The sequence below is a fragment of the Asterias rubens genome, chromosome 6, assembly GCF_902459465.1.
Source record: "Asterias rubens chromosome 6, eAstRub1.3, whole genome shotgun sequence".
In the NCBI taxonomy this organism is placed as follows: Eukaryota; Metazoa; Echinodermata; class Asteroidea; order Forcipulatida; family Asteriidae; genus Asterias; species Asterias rubens.
Genome location: NC_047067.1, coordinates 5,928,873 through 5,951,992, shown reverse-complemented (window position 1 = coordinate 5,951,992; position 23,120 = coordinate 5,928,873). Strand labels below are relative to the sequence as shown.

Here is a 23,120-nt window from a genome sequence, read left to right as displayed (position 1 = left end):
ATGGAACAATCCTTCCATCTTCAAGGATCGGTCACTGACCAGGGCCCAATTTCATGGCTCTGCTTACCGTAAGCACAGAATCGGCGCTTACGGAAGCAGGGAATTCTGTGCTTACGGCAAGCGTATTTCACAGGTTAGCGGCGAATTTGGGCTTCTGCACGTGCGAACTTCACGTTACTAGGCATTCTACGCTTACAAGGCTAGTGCAGAAATTCGGCGCTTGCACACGTAAGCGGGAAATCGCGATCGTAAGTGCAGAATTCGGCGGTAAACAGAGCCATGAAATTGGGCCCAGCATAATACCCTTAAAATATTAACCATATAAGAAGAAAGAACAAGGTTTGTTATTAACAGGCCTGATATTCTTCCTGATTTATGATTTTGTTGCCCTCTGAACAGTCAGCAAAAAACTTATATGAGTTTATGTAGGATTCCAACTGCCTCAATCCTTAAAACTCAACTGATTTGAGTTTATTTAGGATCCCTACTGCCTTAAAGCCATTGGACACTTTCGGTAAACAGTGTTGTCCAAGGCCCACACTTCGTGTATCACAACTTCTACATAAAATAACAAACCTGTGAAAATTTAGGCTCAATCGGACGTCGGAGTCGGGAGAAAGTAACGGGAAAACCCACCCTTGTTTCCCCACGTTTTGCCGTGTCATGACATGTGTTTAAAATAAATCCGTAATTCTCGCTAACGAGAATTGATATTGTTTTTATGTTTTCTCAAAAAGTAAAGCATTTCATGGAATAATATTTTAAGATAAGTCTTTCACCATTACCTTCTGTAAACCCTGTAAATTATTTGTAAATCTGTGAACTTTAATTTTGTTTCTGTACCGAAAGATAATAATTGCTTTAACATTATAAAGGTGTGATCCCCACCACTCAGTCCTCTAAACTCAAGCAATGTCAGGTCCCTTCTGCTTCCAAAAGATTGTTAAAAAATGTCAATCTAAAACAAAATCCCTTGACCGACTAAAAAATAGACCCTCCTGTCACAACCCTCCTTTCACAGCGATATTCGCAAGAGTTGAACTTCTGCGAATTTTTCGTTAAGAATTTTTGACGTCAACATTCATATCGCATTCGTAGGAAGTATGAACCCGGCTTAACGGGTGTATGTACTTTTTGTAGAACACAAAACACAATGTCCACAGATTTACACTTAACTTACACAGTTCGAAGATAATGATAGTAGAAAGCTTCCCTGAAAATATTACGTGCTGAGGTGCTGTAGTTTTGGGGAAATTAGTAAAACAATGTCATGAAAACAATTTTCGTCTCATGAGACGAAAATTATTTTAAGCATGTACAAACGTAATTTCATGACACTCATTTCTCAAAAACTACAGCACCTCAGCACGTAATATTTGAAGAGAAACTTTCCACTATCTAAGTTTAATGTAAATCTATTTGAAAAAGTACCCAAATCCTTTAAAGCAAATGTAGTCTGAAACGGGTGACACATCAGTGTATGTGTAAACATTTTTTTAATATTCTTTTTACCCAGATGCAAATTTACAACTATTATTTTGTTCTGGTTCCCGCTGCAAAACGTATGATTCGAACTGCCTCTAGCTACCGGGCAGTCTCAGTAGTCTAGTTGGTAAGACACTGCTCTAGAATTGCAAAGGTCATTGGTTCGAAAAACCACCCAAGTATTATGCCTGTGATATTTTTGCACAGGACTCAGGAAGGTACTGAGTATACAGTGCACTGCAGTGTTTACACACATTGGTGTAAGGGTAAAAACAAAAATTAATAATAATATTCTTGATTTTTGGGGTTGACCAAAGAATTGACTACAGTGGGATTAAAATCAACGACCCCCGGATTAACGTGCCCGTGCTCTACCATTTTAGCTATCTCGCCCTATATTGGCGGTCTCCCTATGTTGTCAATATCTTTGTTCGGGGGTGCCGGTCAGAAGCCATACAACGGTTAATTGCCTCAAAGCCAGGGATCACACCCTAATTATGATACAACCTGGAAAGCGGGAGCCAGGGGATCACCTTAAGGGGTGCCACTTTTTGTTTTAGATATCAATATAACCACAAGGGAAACTGACTGGGTAAATTTTTGAATGATTTTTGGGGTTTAATATTCTTAGTAGAACTTTTGGACTCTTTTGCAAGTTGTTATTCAAGCCCTCCAAACGTCATTCAAAAGACATTTATACCTGTGTTGCTGTTACCCATGGATCATTCAAACTCACAAACATATTATACACATTCAGAAACACATAGTAGGTAAATTTAATAGTTTTTTCTTTTCCTGTATGCCTATATGATGTGTATTCCTTAGGCACATTCACTTCCATTTGGTCACTGCAATATTTAAATTAGACTTGGCATTGACAAATCACTCTGCTCTGTGTCGTTTTGATCAAATCTCAAAACCCTTTTTATGCAAATTGCTGAAAGACAACTTACCGTACCACAAACTGTCACAGCACACATTCATCGTGAGCTCGGAGGCTTTGGCTGGATTCGGTCGGCTTCTCTGTCTGGTTGACATTTTAAAGACGCCTAGCTGTTTCTGTCAACCTTTCTTTAACCATCGCAGGTAACAAACTATTTGATACTAATGGTTTTTATTTTAATTTCAATCGTTTTTTTTTTGTGTTTCAGATAAGATCGCTTAATATTTCCCCTTTGGGTGTTCTTAAAGGTTATTTCGCCAACATTTTCTTTATGAATTGTGTTTTGATGTACATTCTAGCCTTCCATTTTCTGTTGAATCTACAATTGTTAATGAAAGTCGGAAATTTGAAAATATGATTTAAAAAAAATTAACTCGATACAGTGGAAAAATTGTGTTATAAGTGTACTATCAAGTATTATGAGCAAGATTACTGTACAAGTCACCCATTAATCAATTTAATTTTGAAAATTCGAGTGGACAAAATGCAAGTAATGTTGGTGGGTTTTCTTAAGTTACGATTTCCTTATAAAAAATGTTGCCACATGTATTGCAACTGAGAAATAGAGTTAGGCATTTGGTTTTTGTTGTTTGAAAAGCTGTTTTGCGAGACAAACTATTGACCCGATTCACCTCATGTCATCATCAGAATAATCTTGAATGCGCCATTTTGGTGGGCAACGTCACTGTGCGTTATTCAGTGAAGTGCGCATTTTAGGTGACGCAGGGTTTACATGTAAACCTATTATTGACCACCAAAATGGTGATCATGTGTCACAGTCGCCACAAATTTGTGTGCGTTTAGATGGTTGATTTCGAGACCTCAAGTTCTGAATCTGAGGTCTCGAAATCAAACTTGTGGCAAATTATTTCTTTCTCGAAAACTATGGCACTTCAGAGGGAGCCGTTTCTAACAATGTTTTATACCATCAACCTCTCCCCATTACTCGTCACCAAGAAAGGTTTTATGCTAATAATTATTTTCAGTAATTACCATTAGTGTCCACTGCCTTTAAAAAATAAAGTATACAGTCCCTCAATACAAATAACTATTGAAATACTGACAACTTATGATGAATCTTAGTGCTTTGTGAAATTGAGCCGTGGTCTGATACTGTGTTGTTGAATGGTTGAAACAGATGTTCTCATCAGTGAGGGATTATGTAATGACTATGAGTGGAATAAAACAAAATACAAAAGAAGGCATTGAGTCGGCTTGAAGGCAGTTAGTTGTCTGAATTACACATTTGTGTCCATCCAGGCCCTGTTTATTTGAGGGCTGACGTCTTGTGAGTTGTTCTTCTCTTTTTCATTTCGTTTCGTGTACTATTTTGTTCACTTCTTGGTTGTTTTTAACCAATATGAACAACTATTTTTTTTACAACATTTTTTCCCGCGATTAAAACGTTATTTTTTTCACTGCGATTTATAACATTTTTAACAACATTTTAAACTAAATGTCACGTTCATATTAGAACAACGAAGTGCATTTATTATGAAGATTGGAATTACCACGCCTATATTAAACATATGTCATTTGAATTAATAGCACTATTGATGAAAACTAAAAATAATTGTAAGCATAATAACTTGGTAATGAGCAATGGAGAGCTGTTATTAATTTAAAACATTGTGGGAAGTGGCTCCCTCTGAAGTAACATAGTTTTTGAGAAACAGGTAATTTCTCACTCAAATATTAAAAAAAAAGACATCAGGCCTGAAGCCTTTTTAGGCTTTCTCCTACTAAACCTGCAATTGATTTATTTATTCACTTGTTTTGAAAACCTCTATTCAACTTTAAAAACAATGTTGTCTCCCTTGCTTAATAGTAAATTTGGGGAAAAACAACCTGGCTACCCTAGTTTATAGTAGCTCTATAACAGTAATTAAGGCAGTACATGTAGCTCACTGACTCACTCCCCCATAACATTCTTTTCAACCTCCCTGGGAGTCCATGCAAATGTCATGGTATTTGATTTGAGATCTCGTTTTTGATAAAAACAAGTTCATTCCAGTACATTCAGAAACAGCACTGTATCAGATTATAAATACAGCTTCTTTTCAAAACACATTAAATGTTGTCACCGTGGCAGTCATGATGTACATCACGCTAAAGGAGCTGATTCTTTTGTCTGGCCACTCTTGTTGCTTGTTTCCCAGATTACCCAATACAGTAAGCTCTAAGCTGTCAGACTGTAATTTTACAAATTTATGTAAACAAAATAAAAATGTTTGCCTTTATTCCTGTATAGTATGCATTATACCTTTAAAAGAACACGTTGCCTTGGATCGGACGAGTTGGTCTATAAAAAGCGTTTGTAACAGTTTGTTATAAAATGCATATATGGTTAGAAAGATATTTAGAAGTAGAATATAATGATCCACACAAGTATCACTCGAAATTGTACGGTTTTCCTTTTACGTCGCGAACTAACACGGTCGCCATTTATGGGAGTAAAAAATTTCACTCCCATAAATGGCCGATTGTGTTAGTTAACGAGGTAAACAGGAAAACCGTGCAATTTCGAGGCATGTTTGTGTGAATCATTGTATTCTACTTTTACAACATCTTTCTAACCAGTATGCATTTTATAAAAAACGGTTACAAACGCTTTTCAAAGACCAACTCGACTGATCCAAGGCAACGAGTTCCTTTAAATGTTTTGGTCTGCGGAGAGACATTTATGATTGCAACAGAAATGGCTCTTGGGCAAATCATTTGAAAATGTCTTTCAAAGTAATTACATGCATGCTGTTCATTGTAACAATATCAAATGCAGTGCAGATGTGACAGGGACAAAATTGTAATATATCAAGTACAATTTCCATGCAGATTTAAAAAGGGGCTCCAAGGTGAAATTGAGTTTCGTGACCCACTAATTTTCCAACATAGATGGAGTCCTCATGAAAGCGGGGAAAAAGTCTGCACCCCATGTTAAAATGGTTCTCTTGGCTAACGTACGTACAGCAAAAACATCAGAAAACAAATGTTAATTTTTTATCAGGGAGAAGTATTTTGTGAGTTGTTTGCCCTTAGGGGCCGGCTGTTCAGAATTGTAGATTTTTTAAAACGTTGATTCAAGATTTTGGGTGTGGGGCTGTCAAAGGAAATAACTGAGGGTGTCAACAAAAACAAAAAACAAAAAAAAATCAAGAAAAGCAAAACCGAAATTCAGTTAAACAACTTATGAATATAAATAATTTTAATATTTATTAACAAGCAAAAGCAAATTGCTTTTTTTTCACGATGTAGAGGTTTTTTGGCAAAGAAATGGCAGACATGTTTCCCAAAAGACGAGTAAAGGCAAATCTTGTTTTTTTGAAAAAAATAGCTTGACAATATTCTTACAAGTTTAAGTGAAGGCTGCGGCAGTACTAGCTTCCAGACGTTGACATGCAATTTTATGCATATATCTCAGTTTATTTCATGATTTAAAAAAAAAATAAAAAATTTAAGCCAAGGATTCTCAGAGAACGTGAGCTTAATCAGTGTACTAGCCTTGCAGTGGATAGAAAACAAGCTATTGCTGGATAATTCTTCACTGGAGAATTCTTCCAGGGGAAACCTAAGCAGTCTGGTAGGGACTGTCAAAAACAAATCCTTGTAGTGAAGTAACGTGAAGTACGCACGAGTACAAGCAAAAATTCCCTGCTTACGTGAAGTACACACGAGTACAAGCAAAGATTCCCTGCTAACGTGAAGTACGCACGAGTACAAGCAAAAATTCCCTGCTAACGTGAAGTACGCACGAGTTCAAGCTTTTTGGAGAAATTAGTCTTTGAAGATATGTTCTCACCGATCCAAAGAATGCAAGGATGTGTCTTTTGGTCGTCTCAACCATAAAGAGATTTATGAAGTAATTGTCCAAAATAAGCTTTTAAAAAGAGACATTTTTGTAATAACCATTACTGTGACGTTCAATGCAGGTGGTGCGAAGCGATACAGGTCTCTCATTAACTACCACATAGTTTTACATTATTTATTTATTTTTACGTTATTTTTTATTCTTATTAGATTTTTAATTTATTTTTAATTTATTTTTTTATTCTTTATTATTTACTATTTGTTGTATAATTATCTGCTTTTATTATTGCTTTGTACTATATTATGTTAAATCTATATTAATTTTATTGTGTACCCCAGATGTGGGGCAACAGATCTACGGATCTACGGATCATAGTATGTATTTGCTTTTGTTGTCCCTTGCCCATCTCGGGGTATATTGTCAATGTATTTGTTTTGTACTGTTATGGCAAATAAAATAATAATAATAATAATTATGTTTTACAGTTTATGCATAAGTCAAGAATAATTCATGTGTACGCCCGTCTGTCTGCCCTGTGGGAAGGCTGATATTGTCATATCAATGTATACATGTATACCATAGAGCAAACCAAGATGACAATGATCTCAGGAAAGGCACAGAAATTCAGACAGAATTTTCAGACAACCTCCAACAATGTTTTTAATAGAATATAAATTTTTGTTTTACCCATACACACTGATGTGTGTTAGCACTGTACATGCTGTACACTCGAGGCTTTCCTGGGGTCTGTGAAAAATTTTAACAGGCAAATTACTCAGGAGGGATTCAAACTCACAACCTTTGCATTCTAGAGCAGTGTCTTACCAACCAGACCATTGAGACTGCCCGTTAGCTTTTTAAAAACATTAAAAAAAATTGTTTTCATATGTCAGCAATGTAGTTTGTATGCATTAATTTTGTTTTAATTTTGTTCAGTTTGTGTATTCCATTTCAGATTCTTCTTCCTGAGTGGACATTCCACTATAGATTTTTAGCGGCATCTCAGAAACGCTACCACCCTTGATAGAAATTTTAACAGGTTAATTTTCTTGTACAAGTATCTCCATTTATATAGGATTGAAACAATCAAACTGTTCCACAAATCTTTGCCTGTAAGTCTATATACCACATCTAAACACTATATCTAAATTTCAGATCTTTTTTTGTCTGCAATGACTATTGGAGGATGTGAATCAACTTACTGTTCAACAAAAACCGTGATTTTATGTATTTTCCCTTTACATTATTTGAGTACACAAATCCACAAAACAACACGGCTTATAAGTTTTTTATTCTTGCATCCTGTTGCTCAGATAAGCTGTTGCTATGGCAACCCTCTTGAGACCATCTAATCACTTCCCCAGCTTTTTGTGTTGTTTTGATATTTGTAGTACCCTTCATCCCAATACATATTAATATTAATATAAGACTTATGGTTCTCTTCCCTTGAAAGATTTGTATAGATGCTTGTTAAATTGTTTAGTTAAAAAATAAATGGCCCCACTTTAAATGTTAATGGAAGTTTTTTGTCCAGTCACTAGCAAGCCTCAGACGCCCCTGTCCTGCTCTTGTGCATGTGGAATCAAGAGCTATAGCAATTTAGCCAAAGTCACACTCTTTTGATTTCTGTGCATCATTTTCTTCCTGAAAAAAAAAAACCACACACATAAAATGGTTTTATAATGTTTTTGTTTTCCAGGATTAGTTTCATCGGTATGCCTTCAAAACCTAAATCGGGTCTAGACCTGAGGAAAACCACTATTGCTGTACATTGGTTTCGCCATGGCCTGCGTCTCCATGACAACCCAAGCCTCCTTGACGCCATCAACCTCGGTGATGAGCTGTATCCGATATTTATTTTTGACGGCGAGGTGGCTGGTGAGTACATTGTACTTTGCCATAAAACGGGAAAAGAAGAAATAAGATATTTAAGCTGATGAGAGGTAATCATGTGCGCAGTGATTTCTGCCTGATTCAGAGTTTGAAACCTCCTTGATTACTTATGCCCATATCGGCAAGGACATGTCTTCATCAGCATTCTGTTTTAAGGCGCTGGACACCTTTGGTAATTGTCAAAGACCAGTTTTATCACTCGCACTTGGTGTTTCCAAACATGCATAAAATAACAAATCTCTGAACATTTTGAGAATAACACCCTCGTGTCATAAATTTGTGTGCTTTCAGATGCATATTAAAAGGCTTGAGGCCTGAAGTCTTCTAATATTTGAGTCAGAAGTTCCTATTGCAGGAAGAATAATTCCTAAAAGGAATACACAATCTGATTCTCCGATTTAAATTTTTGAGCATAAAAACTGATCTTTTTAAATAACCACATTACTTCGATTTGAAATGTTTCTCAAAATGATTTACATGTACATGTATGTTTATCAAAGTGTGGTTTAGGCTTTTAACCAAAAGCTTTAAATTGGCATTCATAAATACCTCAGACAGTTTCGCTATTCCTATTGGTGGAGAGCGCGTCACGTGGGTGTGTATAAACCTTTGTTTATAACCAGTAAAAAGTGTTGGAACATGGGCGCGACACGCGAGCTTGCACCACCTGTACTTAAGACAGTTTCTTCAATCCTATTGGTGGATAGCAACGGCTGAAACAGTTGTGCCACATCACGCGATACGCGCGACGCGCACAGCATTCCCTTATAAGGAGTGGTTTACCAGAGGGCGGCGGAGGGTAGTGCTGGGCGAATAGTGAAATTTTGATATTCGGATACCGCTGTCCAACTATCCGAAATTAACCGGATATTCAAATAGTTTTTTCGCCGCTAGAGGGCGCTATTTAAAAAAATATATATATATATATTTTTTTGCCGCTAGAGGGCGCTGTTCGTTTGTGAATGAGATCGTATGGGCGGATTGATATTAGTTTTAGACAGTGTCACTCGGTTCATTCATAAAAATAACCGGATCTAATTTAAAGATGGTGATTTGCTTTTTCTTTTGATGTGATTGACTCTACGTGAAGGAAAACTTTAGTAGTCTTTGAACAAATTACGTCAGAAATGTCATTGTTTTAACTCTTCACAGAGGTGAGCATAGTTAAATACTTAATTTATGCTGTTTTATGCTGTCTGAATAGAAGTTTCATAAGGATTCAGACAAAACACTCCTATCAGTTGTCACCCGACGTCCGCGGATATTCGGATATTAAAAGAATATCCGGTTACTTGGTCGTAATTACAGAACTATCCGGTTTATAAATAGTTATTATTCGCGCCCTATGCGGATATCCGGTTAAGAAAAAAAAGGCATTCGCGGTTACGGATAGGAAAACCTATTCGCCATTAACCGGATATTCAAATAATTCGCCCAGGCCTAGCGGAGGGCTTTACCATTTCATAGCTGGAGGGCAATGTGTTGAATGAAATCATTGAACACTTTATAACTTTTGCATATATTTTACTTTTTGACCAAAAAGTGATGATGTTTTTGACCGAAAAGGTATTTGTGAATGGGAATCAAAGTGTGTTGAATCAGTTTTCAACTAGTGGTTTGAACCCGCCGAGGCCTGGTTCTTTATTGTTTACCTCGACTTCGTCTCGGTGAACTTATCAAGAACCAGGCCTCGTTGGGATTGATTCCCTCATTAATTTTAAGAGAGATGACCAAACATATGCCTTCACTTTAAGATTTTCTAGGAAGTGCCCTTACAAAATGAAATTGGCCTTGCCCTCTCAAAGATGCTCTATACACTCATCTCACTGACTCCTCATCAGTAAGCATCTGCAATTATTATTAGAATAAATTTTCTATTTATTATTCTTTGTAGGCCAGAGAAAATTCAGAAACCTAGTTGGTTTCCTGAATCCGTCTTGAACATAATTCCCTTCGTTACCGATCCTTCCCAGACGAATTAGTTTTCTATTGAGATGGGATAATGGAAATCCCTAAACTCCTTAGAACGTATTTGTCACTGAACTTTCTGTTTGCATGAAGAACCTACATGTACAAAACAATTTGTATAATTTGCAATTTATATACGGTATTCTAGCAGGTACAAAAGTAGTACAAAACAGTTCCGGTTGGGAATTCCAAATTATTGTTCAGCGCAAATATCTTGTATCATTTACATGTAGTTCTCGGGTGCATATCTTATATGTACTTTTCCCCCTGTTTTTAAGTTTGAGTTTTAATTGGTTTTTATCAGATGCTAATTAATGATAACTGGTTAGAGTTGACCTTTAGAAAATTAAATTGGACAAAAATAGTAATTTACGATAACTGGTTAAGGTTTTTCCATGAATAAATAAATTGAAGGGGGAAAAAAAGCCAAACCATAGTAAAATCACAGATTCCACAGCCATTAACGTGTAGATTTATTTTCAGAGGAGGTTATCAAACTGAAATGCTAATTTATGATAACTGGTTAGGGTTTTCCCTTTAAATAATTAAATTGAAGAGGAAAAAAACTTACACAAAAAAACATAGCAAAATCACAGATTACACAGCCAATAACATGTAGATATTTGTCCGAAGGAGATTATCAAATTTTAAGCTCAACATTTGTTTGTAAATAGAGAAAAATTCAAGGGAAATTTCTCCTCATATCCTGGATCTGAATAATCCAATTTATTTCACTCCTCCCTTGTTATTTTTCCATCTATTCTGTTTTTCTCGCTAGAGATTTCTAGCCTTAAAGGCAGTGGACACTATTGGTAATTACTAAAAACAATTATTATCATAAAACCTTTCTTGGTGACAAGTAATTGGGAGAGGTTTATAGTATAAAACATTGTGAGAAACAGCTCCCTCTGAAGTGCATAGTTTTCAAGAAAGAAGTAATTTTCAACGAATTTGATTTCGAGACCTCAGATTTAGAATTTGAGGTCTCGAAATCAAGCATATGAAAGCACACAACTTCGTGTGACACTGACGAGGGTGTTTTTTTCTTTTACTATTAATATCGCAACTTTGATGACCGATGGAGCTCAAATTTTCAAAGGTTTGTTATTTTATGCTTTGTTGAGATGCACCAACTGTGAAGGCTCGTCTTTGGCAATTACCAATAGTGTCCACTGTCTTTAAAGTCAGTGGACACTAATAGGGTTTTCCCTATGAATAATTATATTGAAGGGAAACAAAAAACAGAAGCAAAAAATATAGCAAAATCACAGATTGCTCAGCCACTAATATGTAGATTTATTTTCAGAGGAGATTATCAAACAAAAATAGATGGATAAATACTCTAAAAAATAATGACCATAAAAACTTACGGTACTTGGTAAGAAGCACCCCATCTTGTTGATACAAAAATAACTAAAATTGTTGGTCAGAAACAAGTTTTATTCTTTTTTTGAGCTTTTGAGCTTTTTTGTTTTCAATGTAATTATCTTTTGGAATTTGGCTCTGGGCTATGATCTGAGACAACAACAAAATGAATGAATAAATGAATTGTAATCTTGTGAAACAATTCGTTTCTCAGCTTTGTATTGGGTTTGTGTCCGTTCACGAATGCTACGGCTAGAAATTTTGTTTGTTAAAAGTCTTGTTCATATATAAGTGTTTGCAGATTAACATGTGCTCAAGCAGAACAAATTGAATGCATGCACTCATCAAATTTATTATAGTTGTTTATAAAATGTATGACAACTTCACAAAGGACAAAACAAGTTTGTTGTGCGATTTTTAATAAATACAGAAAACACCCTCAGGGGAAATTAGTGAAAGGAAATTTGCAAAGCTCTTTGATAGATTTGACAAGCCGGGCAAGGAAGTGTTTGTATGGACTTGAAAGCAGGATGTAGTGAAGAAGTAAAAAGGATCCCCGGAGTAGTCAGGGTACTTACATGGGAATAACAACGCGATCAAATAATCTGTCATCTATTTATACATCATTGTTTTCGCTCAATCATTTTGGTGTATACAGTAACAGTGTTCAAAGGCACTATTGGTCATTACTTAAAACAATTATTAGCATAAAAACTTACTTGGTGTAAACGAGCAATGGAGAGCTGTTGATAGTACAACACATGTCGGAGTAATGTAGTTTTTGAGAAAAAGGTAATTTCTCACTCAAATATTTAAAGACTTCAGGCCTGAAGCCTTTTATAAGACATCTGAAAGCACACAAATTTGTGTTACAACTTAGGTGTTTTTCTTTCATTATTCTCTTAAAACTTTGATGACCAATTGAGTTAAGATTTGTTATTTTATGCATGTTGGGATACACCAAGTGAAAATACTGGTCTTTGAAAATTACTAAAGGTGTCCTCGCCTTTAAAGACAGTGGACACTATTGGTAATTACTCAAAATAATTGTGAGCATAAAACCTTACTTGGTAACCAGTAATGGAGAGCTGTCGATAATATAAAACGAAAACTACATATTGTGAGAAACGGCTCCCTTTAGTTTGAAGTAACGTAGTTTTTGAGAAAGAAGTAATTTTCCACGAATTTGATTTTGAGACCGCTGACCTCAGAATTAGATTTTGAGGTCTCGAAATCAAACATCTAAAAGCACACAACTTCGTGTGACAACTGTGTTTTTTCTTCCATTATTATCTCGCAACTTCGACGATCAATTGAGCTCAAATTTTCACAGGTTTGTTATTTTATATATAGGCCTATATGTTGAGTGAACCGAGGGAGAGGACTGGTCTTTGAAAATAGCTAAAGGTTTCCAGCGCCTTTAAATGAAAATCTGTTCCTGCACTTATTAATATGTTGCTTCGTAAACAACAATCTCTGAAGTCTTTTCAGCAAGTTCACTGAACTGTCGGGCAAATGAGTGATTGAAGTTTGTATCACAATAAAGGCTGAGAAATTATTCCCCCTTTTCTGCAATGGGTAAAACTTGTTTGTTTTTTCTTTTTGAGGGGCACATCTACAAACGGTTATTGTAATATGCACTAAGAGTTTGTTATTATTATTATTGGAGAAATTTGAATTGCAATTGGAATATTTCAAGGGGCACAAAGGCAATGACCAGGGGCATGGAGATGAGGGCCTCCTTTGCTTCAGTGAAGTTTAAAGGCAGTGGACACTTTGGTTATTACTCAAAATAATTGTTAGCATAAAACCTTACTTGGTAACGAGTAATGGGTGAGGTTGATAGTATAAAACATTGTGAGAAGTGGCTCCCTCTGAAATGACTTAGTTTTCGAGAAAGAAGTGATTTTCCACGAATTTGATTTTTAGACCTCATAATTAGATTTTGAGGTCTCGAAATCAAGCATCTGAAAGCACACAACTTCGTGTGACAAGGGTGTTCTTTCTTTCACAGTTATCTCGCAACTTCGACGACCAATTGAGCTCAAATTTTCACAGGTTTGTTATTGTGTGCATATGTTGTCATACACCAAGTGAGAAGACTGGTCTTTGACAAACACTAATAGTGTCCAGTGTCTTTAAGGCGTACCCTTGTATACAGTATAGCATAGCAAAATGTGACATCAAATTGTATTTGCTTCTCAAACGTCATCATTTGCTACCCGTTATCATGATCCAGTGTGTTTATGTTCAGTCTAAACATTTTGCTTTGCAAAAAGGATCTAGATAAAATCACTCCCTGAAAGGTCTGTCAGTTATACTGGGGTTCAAAATTAACACTGGACCACATGCCCGAGGCCAGTGAAATGTTTAGCATGTAACATCTACTGTTTCGTTAGTAAATTCAGGACAGAACTAGTCCAGAATTCTTTTTTTTTCAATGGCATGTAATGCCTCACTGTGTATATCTTTCAATTCTGTTTACCCATAGTGAAGATAATAATATAAGTCTTATATAGCGCACATATCTACCAAACAAGGTACTCAAGGCGCTGAGTATATACATACTTTCAGAAAGATAGGTTATTGCAGTGATGAACTCTGAGACCCAATTATTCAGCACCTTATAATGGTTTACAAGGTGCTACGGCGCATACAGCAGCCACAGCCAACACCGGGGCGAACCCCTTCACTTTTTGATAAGTGCACTGGGTTCTTTTACATGCGTTACACAACACATGGGACCAACGGCTTTACGTCCCATCTGAAGGACGAGATACACATATTCTCCAAGTTTACATGTTAGTTTGTATAAACAAGGTTTTGTTTTTTTCTCATTTTGATTCGGGTCCAGTAAACATTTTGAGCCACAAGCCCTGGGGTCTTGTGGATTTCATCCCCAAATTTGAGACCTGTACATGTACATGTACATGTACATATACCCTAACCCTAGTTTGTCTTGTATTCGTCACCGGTAGCAGGGCAACATCAACTGTTTTTCGGAAGCCGATTTAAAGGGACTGGGCAAGTCTATAAATCTGGATTGAAATGTTTGTGTGTGACAGATATCTATTCTCAAGTAATTTGTTTTGCAGACTGTAATTCTTGTTGTGATATCGAGTGCGTAGCAAAATGAATGCAACCAATCATTCTTAATCTTCTGATATGATCTTCTTTTATCTTAGGCACCAAGGTTTGTGGATTCAACAGGTGGCGTTTTCTCTATGAATCCTTGGAAGACATTGACAGACGTTTAAAGGTATTATTTTCATCTTTAAAATTGTTCTTCTCAAGCCCCTCTTAAAGGCAGTGGAAGTGAACACTATTGGTAATTACTCAAAATAATTATTAGCATAAAACTTTACTTGGTAACGAGCAATGGAGAGGTGTTGATGGTGTAAAACATTGTGAGAAACGGCTCCCCCTGAAGCATCATAGTTTTCGAGAAAGAAGTAATTTTCCACGAATTTGATTTCAAGACCTCAGATTAGATTTCGAGGTTTTGAAATCAAGCATCTGAAAGCACACAACTTCGTTTGACAAGGCTGTTTTTTCTGTGATTATTATCTCGCTATTCACTGACAAATTAAGCTCAAATTTTCACAGGCTAGGTATTGTATGCATATGTTGAAATACACCAAATGAGAAGACTGGTCTTTGTTAATAACCAATAGTGTCCAGTGTCTTTAACAAGAGTGGCCTTTTAGCCTTGTTTGGGGCAAGTTCACATAAATACCCCCCCCAAAAATAAAACCTCCCACCTGTGGAACAACAACTCTTAGAACTTAACCTGACTTGAAACAATTCAAGGTACCAGCCCTATAATACAAATATTGTTATTATTAATGGGAATAAAGGGTGCATAGGGCCTATTGATCATTGTTTTGAATGGTGCATTTTCTTAAATGCGCTTATTTTGAATGCGGCAATAAGAATAATCCCTATTAATTATTTGGCTTTTAAATATTTTTTAATTAATCATGATTTAACTATTTGGTTTTCTACCTCCCTAGGTATACTTGTTTTGGTTAGTTATTCGAGAATAATCATTTACTTACAATATTTTGTTGTAATATTCGTATGATTTAGTTATACATTTTAGTCAAATATTTAATAATGAATAAAGAACCGATGGTAAATTGGGAGGTCTTGAAATCTTATTTGCTTAACTTTGATGGTACAATGTGTATCTCAGACAAAATTCTTGGGAGGATAAATTAATCTTGGTGTTTATCAGACTTCATATTATTTGTCCACAATTACCAATTGTGTACTTTGTCTTGGCAGGAGTTTGGTGGCAGGTTGTACACATTCAAGGGTGACCCATGTACGATTTTTAGTCAATTAATTGAGGTGAGTGCATTGTACATTGTAATAACAACCTGGGCCCAAATTAAAGGAACACGTTGCCTTGGATCGGTCGAAAGCGTTTGAAACCGTTTGTTATAAAATGCACATGGTCAGAAAGTTTACAAGTAGAATATAATGATCCACACAAGTATCACTAGAAATTGCATGGTTTTCCTTTTACGTCGCGAACTAACACGGTCGGCCTTTTTATGGAGTCAACATTTTGTGTGATTTGAATTTACCAGGAATGGGGAATGAACTTATTGACGTTTGAGCAAGATCCGGAACCAATCTGGCAAGATCGGGACAATGCGGTCAAGAGGCTGTGTGAGGAGCGTGGCATCAAATGCATCGAAAGAGTCTCACACACCTTATGGGATCCCAATGAGTAAGTCACATCCCACTTAAGCCTGGCTCATACTTCCTGCAAATGCGAATGCGATACAAATTTTGACATCACAAATTCAAGACGACAACAGTTGAAATTGGCTGAACTCCTGTGAAAAATGCGCAGCAAAAACAGCCTTGTGAGGTAAAAATTGTAGTCTCATTCGTAAGTATGAACCGGGCTTTAGAGTCATTTTGCAGATATGGACATGAACCAGACGGTGTTTTTTATGCCCTGTTTGCGAAGCAAACATGGGGCATAATAGTGTTTGCCTTCTCCGTCCGTGTGTGTACCCCCATATTTGGTTCAAGGACAAAACAAAAAAGGGGAAATTAAAGGACTCCATAGGGAAATGCTAACGGCAAGGGTGCTCCACAAAGAATTTTGTGAACAAAGTCCGTGGTAGAATCTTAAGTACTGGGACAATGGATAGAACAAAAGATGTCTCCACGGGGATGCATATTTGAGAATGTGCATCTAGGTGTGTGCAATCACTGTCCAAGCGATAACTCAAGAAGGACTTGGCATATCACCTGGTTGGTCTTGTGAATCCCCTATTGTTCGTAGACTCAAGTTTTCTTGGTTTTTTCCCTCCTTATTAATGCCACCAGAGTAATCTCAAGGAATGGTGGTTCCCCTCCAGTAACCTACGCCATGTTCCAAGAGGTGGTCTCCATGATTGGACTCCCTCATAGAGCCAACGATGAGCCAGACTTCAGGGGAGTCAAACTGCCCATCTGTGAGGAAACCTTTAGTACCTACATGTTACCTCCTTTTGAAGACTTTGGTGAGTACAATACATATTCATTTGTTCGGGGGCACCAGTCAGAAGCCATACAACCGTTAACTGTAAGCAGAGCTTTGAAATTTGGCCCTGGTCGCTTCACAGCCTCTGCAGAATCCTATCATATTTTGAGTTCATCTATAAGTTGACCTGCATAATTTTTCATATGATTTTGTTGTTGTATTACAGGAGTAAAGATGGAGCATGTAGAACAGGAACGACAGCTGTGGATTGGTGGTGAAACCAGAGCCTTGGAACTCTTTGAAGTCAGAATCCGCAAAGAAGCTGCTGTAAGAAAACACCCCTCTCTAGAGAAGCCCCCTCCCCCCTCATTACAGCCAGTGCCACCAGTCCCTACCCCACTAGCCCCCCATCCCACAAGATGCCTCCCAATCAGTCGCCCCCTTTTTTCTTTGGGTTTATATTTAAGACAGTCCTCATAAAAACATTCTTACACTCTAACAACTCTGGCGTTATAGCAAGCATGATATTCTTTCTACTTTAACCTTGCTATATATTGTTTTGCCCCTAGAAAAAAATGTAAAATTGTTATTAAATAACCTGAAAATTCTATTATGTACATGTATGTAGGTCAGTCCTTGTGCTCAATCACAATTTCCTACGTTTTTTCCCGAAGGGCTTGACATCATGCCTACATAATAACGGTGTATTTGTTCTCATTTCTTTTTTCATCCAGGCTTTCAAAGCTGGTTATTGTCTCCCGAATCAGTACATGCCAGAGCTTCTTGGCCCACCCATGAGTCTGAGCCCCTACTTGCGTTTCGGCTGTCTCTCTGTCAGGAGGTTCTACTGGCGAATTCATGACACGTATACCGAGGTCAGGATGTTTTCTTTGGGGGGGGGGGGGGGCAGGGTGGGAGAATGAGGGGAGTGGGTTATCAGATCGCCTACACCACAAGGCTTCGGATGGCTACTTCATGGTGAGAGCTACAAATTAACTGATTTGGGCTCTTGGCCCAAATCAAAATTCACCAGAGGAGCATGCTGAAGCCTATTCCTGGGACTGAAGGAGGGATACCCCCTTGTAGGCATGGGTATCAACCAATAGGAGTCTGGCTGGTAGAGCAGAATGCACAACCTTCCCAATTTAGTACTGCGCTTTTCAAACACCATGCTTCTTAACATCCCTCGATCTAATCATATGTGGGAAATCTCTTTGGAATACTCTTCCACTGAACCTCAGTCTAGGAGACGCTCTCTCCAACTTCAAAACCAAACTGAAAACTCACTTGTTCAGTCGTTTACAGCCTTAAATATTGTCGTTAACAGAGTTTTTTTCTACGCACCAGGAGTGTCTTTCTGACAGATATGGTGCTTTACAAATGTCCATTGTTATTATTACTTGTTATTGCAGGTGTTCTCAATGTATTTTATTTTGTACACCTTTTTTTTTCTTTCTTCAGTTGAATAATGTCATCTCCCCGACCCAGCTGACAGCACAGCTCATCTGGCGAGAATACTTCTACACAATGTCCATAGGAAACAAGAACTTTGACCAAATGAACGGAAACAACATTTGCCTTAAGATTGACTGGAGCGAAGATCAGGAGAAACTCCAGAAATGGACCAATGTAAGTTCCCCCCGGCCATTTCCTCATTGTCCATCTATGTAAACTTAATAAACTTAAAAATTGTATTGCCACAGCGTCACAAGGTACGCTGGATCTGCACAGCAATCAATAATATGCCCCTTGGATGTGATAAAGCCTGTAGGGGGTGCTAAACACTATTCATAAATACCTAAGACAGTTTATCCATTCTGATTGGTCGAGAGGGCATCACGAGGGGTTGTTTGAACGGATGATTATAACACCAGTAAAAAGTGTTATAATATGGGCGTGACACGCGCGCTTGCACCTGCGCTTATAAGACAGTTTCTTCATTCCTATTGGTCAAGAGCAGCGGCTGAAACAGTTGTGCCACATCACGCGATACGCGCGACGCGCACAGCATCTCCTTATAAGGAGTCGTTTACCCGAGGGCATTACCATTTCATAGCTGGAGGGGTGTTGTGTTGGAGGAAATCATTGAACAATTATAATTTTTGCATTTATTTTACCTTTTGACCAAGAAGTGTTGCTGTTTTTTGACCGAAAAGGTATTTATGAATGGGAATCAAAGTGTGTTGAATCGGTTTTCAACTAGTGGTTTAAACCTGCCGGGGCCGGTTCTTGATAATTTACCTCGACTTCGTCTCGGTAAAATTATCAAGTCCAGGCCTCGACGCGGGTTAAACCACTAGTTGAAAACCTCTTCACCACACATTGATTCCTTTATTTAATAACCCATTATTATCATTTACTTGTTTTTACTCACCAACCTTAAAATGTTTGTTTGGTCCACAGGGTCAAACAGGGTATCCATGGATTGATGCGTGTATGAAACAGTTGAAACAAGAAGGATGGATTCATCAAGTAGCTAGGCATGCTGTGGCTTGCTTCTTGACTCGAGGTGATCTCTGGATCAGCTGGGAGGAAGGACTCAAGGTGGGCTTGTCTGTTTTTTCTTGAGTGCCTCTTGGGATAAAGAGTATACATTTTTGTTTTTTTATCCTAACACCGATGTGAGTTAGCACTGTATACTCATTACTTTCTTGAGTCCTAAAGGATTCGAACTGCCTCTAGCAACCAGGCAATCTTGGAGGCCCAGTTGGTAAAACACTGCCCTTAAAATAGCAAAGCTCTTGGGTTTGAATCCTGACTGATTAATATGCCTGTGTTTTTTATCACCAAATTTGAGAAAGTACTGAGTGTACAGTGCTAACACACATCAGTGTAAATGGGTTTTTTTTTCGTTTTTTTTTTCCTCTCCTCATTTCCGACATTTAATTTCTGTCCGTTTTTCTCTCATGCAATCTTCACTGTGGCGTTTATCTTCAGGTGTTCTTTCAGTATCTTCTTGATGCAGACTGGAGCATATGTGCAGGCAACTGGATGTGGATCTCCAGCTCAGCATTTGAGAAGGTCCTTCAGTGTCCGAACTGTTTCTGTCCAGTGCGCTACGGCCGTCGTATGGACCCCACTGGAGAGTTTGTCAGGTAGGTGTCCTTCTGTTTGTACTTAAATCAATCACAATCATTAGCAACTACCATGAGTGCACTCTCTGCCCAACTGACTCTTTATTATTCAGCTGTATGTTCTTTTTTGGGGGGGAGGGGGGGATTATGTGTAAGACGTTTTTGTAAGAAAGACATTTCTGAAACTGGGAGATTATAGATTTATCAATTGGATGGTAAGATGTATGATTTAACGTGTTTTACTTGCTCTAAGAAATACTTTTTATATCTTTTGTAATTTGTTATCAATACCTCCCCCCCCCCCGGGGTATATTGCATGTCTGTACCTTTTAGAAATATTTTCAACAGCAGGCTGAACTTTTAGGTTAAAGGAAAATTTACCTTTTCCTCCTCAGTCTAGCCTTCTCCGTATCTTTTTGATATCTCTCTTGTGTGTAACTTGATTGAACATGTGTAGAGAAACAAAATGATAATAAAATAATGTATTTTTTCACAGGAATTTTTTGCCAGTACTTCGGAACATGCCACTGCGATATTTATTTGAACCTTGGAAAGCCCCTCTTGCCATCCAGGAAAAATCCGGTTGCATCATCGGTAAGGACTACCCTGAACCGATCGTAGAGCACCGCATTGCCGCATCCAGCAATCGTGAGAAGATGAATAGAACCGTGGCTCGTCTTGAAGACAAATGTAAGTATGGCTAGGGCTGAATTATTAGTTGCGAATGCGGCTGTGGCTTGATCGTCAAGCATTGAAGCACAGGGGTATAAACGGGTACCTGCGAGGATAGAGGTTGATATTGTGTTTGTAAAAGCCCTTGGAGCATTTTGAGCGCCGCGGCAGCACAGGCTGTATACTCCCCAAGGAGCTGAGAAAAAATACAGGAATGTTATTGGCTTAATGACCAGGGCACTTATAAGCGCATTGGTACGTTATTCTAAAATGCGTTTTTACAATTTTGAGTTATATTATTATTTCCCCTTGAGTAATCAACCTATGATAATCATTCTAGGAGTAGAGCTCCCACTTAGAGTTTGAAGAGAGGGCGTCCACTCTTAGAGGCTGATGATCTTTGCTTTTTTTATCTTTCATATTATGTTTAAGTGTGTGCCCGGTATCGCTCGGCTTGGCCTGCACGTTCTTGTCATAGAGAGACCGGCTTTGGCAGGACTTTCTTTGGCTCAATGCTGCAGGTCTGGTCATGGTTTCCCTCTTCTGATTTCTTCCCATTGTTGTTGTTTTTAAATGGTGTTATTATTATTGTTTGTTTAGCATTCACTGGGTATGTACATGTATTGTTGTGTTTACATTGTCTCTGCTGCGCCTTGAACATCTGTAAAGATTGATTTGTGCATTACAAATACCTACTGTTATTATTATTATTTATTATGAGAAAGTTGATGATTGGTCTATCTTGAATGTCTTGAGTACACAGCTGTGCATTGATTTCATATTCACTACCTCACGGAGAACAAAACAGAAAGGGAAAACAAAGGGTCTCTATAGGGGAAGACTGGGGCGCTCCACAAGGATTTTTGTGTACAAAGTCTATGGGAGGTTCTTAACTACAGGGACAGTGGACAAACTATAAGAATGGGTGTTTGCATGAAGGTAGGATGGCAACGATTCCAAAAGCAATGACTTATTTTTTTGTTTTGGGTGTCTTTTTTTTTTCTTCAGTTTCATACTGCACTCCGTCCAGCAAGACAGAAGTTCTGGAGTTCTCATGGCTGCCTGAAACAGCCCGAGGAGTTGATAAATGCACTGCCGATGATCTGTGCGAAATTCTTGGGATCTAGATCCTCCCTTTGACCACTCCTCTGGCCCGCCCCTTTCTTTCTCCCTTTCTGTTCATTTGATGGATTTTGTTGAGAAAGGCTTTGAGTTGCAATTGTTTCTGTATTTTAGCAAGGTGAGAGTAACAAGGCTGGCAACTCTACCTGTTTCTACAAAGAGTTCCCTGAAAATGAATCATTACATGTTATGACAAACTGACTTGGAAATCTTATTTGTTAAGAAAGGCTTTGTGGTTCAACTTTTGTCTTTCTTGAAGGCAGTTGAGATTAACAGAGCTGTCAACTCTCCATGATTCTACAAAAAAGTTCACTGAAAATAAATTTTTCAACTTTTTGATAAACAGACTTGGAAATTTCATTTGTTAAGAAAGTTTTTGTGTTTTCATTTTCTTGTTTTGTTGGAAGGTGAGAGTATTTAACAGAGCTGTCAACTCGCCCTTATTTTACAAAAAGTTCCCTAAATAAAATCTTTTAATGTTTTGGTAAACAGACTTGGAACATCTTCCTGACTATGGAAACCATATTCCTATTAAGTTGAAAGTAATTCTAACTATCTCCCTGATTGGGGTACAAATGCAAATTTGTCAAGGACTAATTTTTGTTGTGTTTTTTTTGTTTTTTAGGGATTTTTACTGCCCCTTGAACACCCAGCTAGCAGGGTGGATATGTGTGCATTACAGGTCTTTATTATTATACTTATTATTAAATGTTGGCAGCTCTAGAGTAAGGTGCAATTTATACAATGTAAAAGTTGTAATATTTTATTATGTCCTTTTTGGCTAGTAAATATATAAATGACAGCAAATTTAATGTAATTTTTTGTTCGTAGTATTTTTTTCTTAGCTCACTCACCTTAAACAAAAGCAACTCAACAAAATGTAAAAGCTTGCCGCACTTTCCATTATCTGCTATGAATTTATGTAAATTGTGTTTATATACGATCTGCAAAGTGTGTGTGTTTCCTTATAAAGTATGTTATGCTTTTAAAGAAACAAGAATTAATGTGTGTGACTAACATTAAGTTAAAAGTTGATGTAATGATTGGGTTGGGATTAAAAAAATTATTTTCCTTTTACTCTTACACTTAACTGTATTTTTGCAGTTTTTTCTTGTGACTCAAAATGACTGATTGAGCTCATACTTTTACAGGGTTGTTATTTCATATTATGTGGTATCACATCAAGTGTTGATACTGGTCTTTGATAAACACCAATGTGACACATTCATTAATATCCTTGATGCAAATTTAACATCTATTAAATCGTTTGCAATACCTGCTGCTAAACATAGGATTCGAACTGCCTCT

The 23,120-nt window shown here is 37.4% G+C and overlaps 1 protein-coding gene across 4 annotated transcripts in view; it reads left to right on the top strand.

Moving 5' to 3' along the window:
• Positions 1 to 23,120, top strand: part of LOC117291626 (cryptochrome-1-like) — a 28,951-nt gene extending 5,831 nt beyond the window's left edge. The window contains exons 1-13 of one of the 4 annotated variants that reach the window (XM_033773458.1): positions 2,496 to 2,571; positions 7,933 to 8,111; positions 14,645 to 14,718; positions 15,747 to 15,812; positions 16,055 to 16,197; positions 16,809 to 16,984; positions 17,171 to 17,271; positions 17,679 to 17,819; positions 18,406 to 18,573; positions 19,348 to 19,488; positions 19,882 to 20,039; positions 20,515 to 20,708; positions 21,699 to 23,120. In XM_033773458.1, coding sequence (XP_033629349.1) covers positions 7,949 to 8,111; positions 14,645 to 14,718; positions 15,747 to 15,812; positions 16,055 to 16,197; positions 16,809 to 16,984; positions 17,171 to 17,271; positions 17,679 to 17,819; positions 18,406 to 18,573; positions 19,348 to 19,488; positions 19,882 to 20,039; positions 20,515 to 20,708; positions 21,699 to 21,817 — 1,644 coding nt within the window. In that variant the 5' untranslated portion in view covers positions 2,496 to 2,571; positions 7,933 to 7,948 and the 3' untranslated portion in view covers positions 21,818 to 23,120. Of the gene's footprint in view, positions 1 to 2,495; positions 2,572 to 7,243; positions 7,273 to 7,932; positions 8,112 to 14,644; positions 14,719 to 15,746; positions 15,813 to 16,054; positions 16,198 to 16,808; positions 16,985 to 17,170; positions 17,272 to 17,678; positions 17,820 to 18,405; positions 18,574 to 19,347; positions 19,489 to 19,881; positions 20,040 to 20,514; positions 20,709 to 21,698 lie in introns of those variants that run through there. The other 3 variants (XM_033773459.1, XM_033773457.1, XM_033773456.1) reach the window with 3 other exon arrangements.